The sequence below is a fragment of the Eimeria mitis genome, genomic scaffold (assembly GCF_000499745.2).
Source record: "Eimeria mitis Houghton genomic scaffold, Emh_scaff547, whole genome shotgun sequence".
Classification (NCBI taxonomy): Eukaryota; Apicomplexa; class Conoidasida; order Eucoccidiorida; family Eimeriidae; genus Eimeria; species Eimeria mitis.
Genome location: NW_013573740.1, coordinates 12,658 through 14,860, shown reverse-complemented (window position 1 = coordinate 14,860; position 2,203 = coordinate 12,658). Strand labels below are relative to the sequence as shown.

The window sequence follows — 2,203 nt, the reverse complement described above, 5'->3', positions numbered from 1 at the left end:
TGGGTGCATATTTATTAACATTTGTTTTACTTGTTTTCTTAGAGAGTGAAGAAAGTTGTTGAGTTCATCTTTTTCTTTTTCTTTGAATGCATGCGGCACAGCGAGAGCTTTTGTATAACAACGAAGAACAGAAAATAAATTTAAGAGAGATAAACCAGATAGAAGCCCTTTTTCTTTTTCTAGTTTTTCCTTTAATGATAAAAATAAATCTGTTTCAACTCCAGTATTACCACCAAGAGAGAAAGCAGAAAAAAAACCAAGTTTCTTTTTTTCTCTTTCTGTTGATGATGCATGGCCTGCATAGAAACATTCCATGAGAGAAGTAACCGAAAGAACTTCTTGCGGTGTATGTACATGTTTCATGTTACTGCGGAGATGTTTCAAAAGAACTTTTTCCACTTCTTTTTCTCGCAGAGTCGGCGGTAAGCGGCCGTATGCACCGCCAACCTCACCGAGTTGAATAAGTGAAAAAGATGGAGCCATGTGTATGATCTGGTGTTCTAAATGTGGTAAAAATGTTTCGGAAACAAAATTAGGAGGAATTTCCTTTTTAAAAACCCGAGAAGTACGAGCTAAAGCTGAGTTTCTATCGATTTCAGATGCCGTCACTTGGGCTTCACCGCCNAAACCCGAGAAGTACGAGCTAAAGCTGAGTTTCTATCGATTTCAGATGCCGTCACTTGGGCTTCACCGCCGGCGGTTTCTGCCTCATTTTTAGCGCTTTCCGCCGGAATCTTCGAGGATTCCGATGATAATACAGCTGCAGAAGATATATTTGATGAAAATCCTCGACGAATGCTGCAAGTTTCCCCCAAAAAAGCTCTGGAAACGCACAGAGGAGTGGTGCCGGTGCATGACGCCGTTTCAGGTGTACGTACACCCGAAACTCCAGCCCCGCATGCAACCATCGGGGTGTTTTTTTTCACATTTTTTCTGTTAATTCTATAAAGAGATACAGAACCGCGAGAGGGGAGAACTCCATGGGGGGTCGTTGAAAAACATGAAAACAAACGGCTGGCGTCCCTCTGCCGCTGCATGCTGGCGTATACACCTGAATAGCAGAGGAAGAAATTCTTCTTAAAAACAGAAAAAAATAAAAAACAAATAAAAAAGTCCACGAAAAAAACATTTATAAACCCTCTGGCTTGTCTCGGGGCTGCAGCCGTCGAGGCCCTACCAGCCGCTGCTGCGCATGCAGCAGCTCCACTCCTCTTATAAACTTTTTTTGTTTTTTATTGTTTTCTTCTTTTTCTTTCTCGCGTCTGCTTGTGCAGGTCGCAGAGGGGGGGCGGGATTCATACGGGGGGTTCCTTCTTTTCTATACTTCCCCCTACACCCCAGTTTCTTTATCTCAAACCCTAAACCCTAAACCCTAAACCCTAAACCCTCAACATGAGCGGTGAAAGTCCAGGGGGGGCGCTGTCTAAGGCGGATCCAGCTCCGCAACAGCAGCAGCAGCTGCAGCAGCAGCAACAGCAGCAGCAGCAGCAGCAGCAAGGGCAGCAGCCGGCATCGCCCGCTGATGCGAACAGCAGCAGCACCAGCAGCAGCAGCAACGGCTGCAGCAGCACCACGCACGACAGCAGCAGCACCAGCAGCAGCAACGACAACCACCGCGGCAGCAGCAGCAGCAGCAGCAACAGCAGCAGCAGCAGCAGCAGCAGCAGCAGCAGCAGCAACATGAAAGAAGAGAAGCATTGTGAAGCTTCTCCATCAAATATATCAGACCCCCGACTGGCGTTGTATAAACTAGGCTTAAATAAATTGTTAGGTAAATAAAATAATTCTAGGGTTTAGGGTTTAGGGTTTAGGGTTTAGGGTTTAGGGTTTAGGGTTTAGGGTTTTGTTTGGCTTTTTTCGTTTCTTTGTTTTCTTGTCTTTGTATATATATATATATATATATGCGGTTTATCATTCCTTTTTTATTTTTATTTTTATTTTTATTTTATTTTTTTTGTTTTTGTTTGTGTGTAGAGTTGGTGTTGTTATGTAAAGTCCAAGAGAGGGCCCCCCAGCCCTCCGAAGCAAACGAAGCAGCAGCAGCAGCAGCAGCAGCAGCAGCAGCAGCAGGAGGTCCTGCAGCAGCAGCATTTTTATCTCGTTGCAGCTGCGGCTGCACCTGTGCTTATCCAACCCCCCCAGCACCACCATCATCATCAGCAGCAACAGCAGCAGCAGCAGCAGCAGCAACAGAACCATCCCC

At 45.5% G+C, this 2,203-nt stretch overlaps 1 protein-coding gene across 1 annotated transcript in view; it reads left to right on the top strand.

Moving 5' to 3' along the window:
* Window positions 1-1,392: 1,392 nt before the first annotated feature.
* EMH_0015900 (uncharacterized protein) overlaps window positions 1,393-2,203 on the top strand; it is a gene marked incomplete at both ends in the record, with an annotated part of 960 nt that continues 149 nt past the window's right edge. The window contains 3 exons of the mRNA XM_013500501.1: window positions 1,393-1,699; window positions 1,826-1,833; window positions 1,975-2,203. The exon at window positions 1,975-2,203 is cut by the window's right edge and continues 149 nt beyond it. Coding sequence (XP_013355955.1) covers window positions 1,393-1,699; window positions 1,826-1,833; window positions 1,975-2,203 — 544 coding nt within the window. The remainder of the gene's footprint in view (window positions 1,700-1,825; window positions 1,834-1,974) is intronic.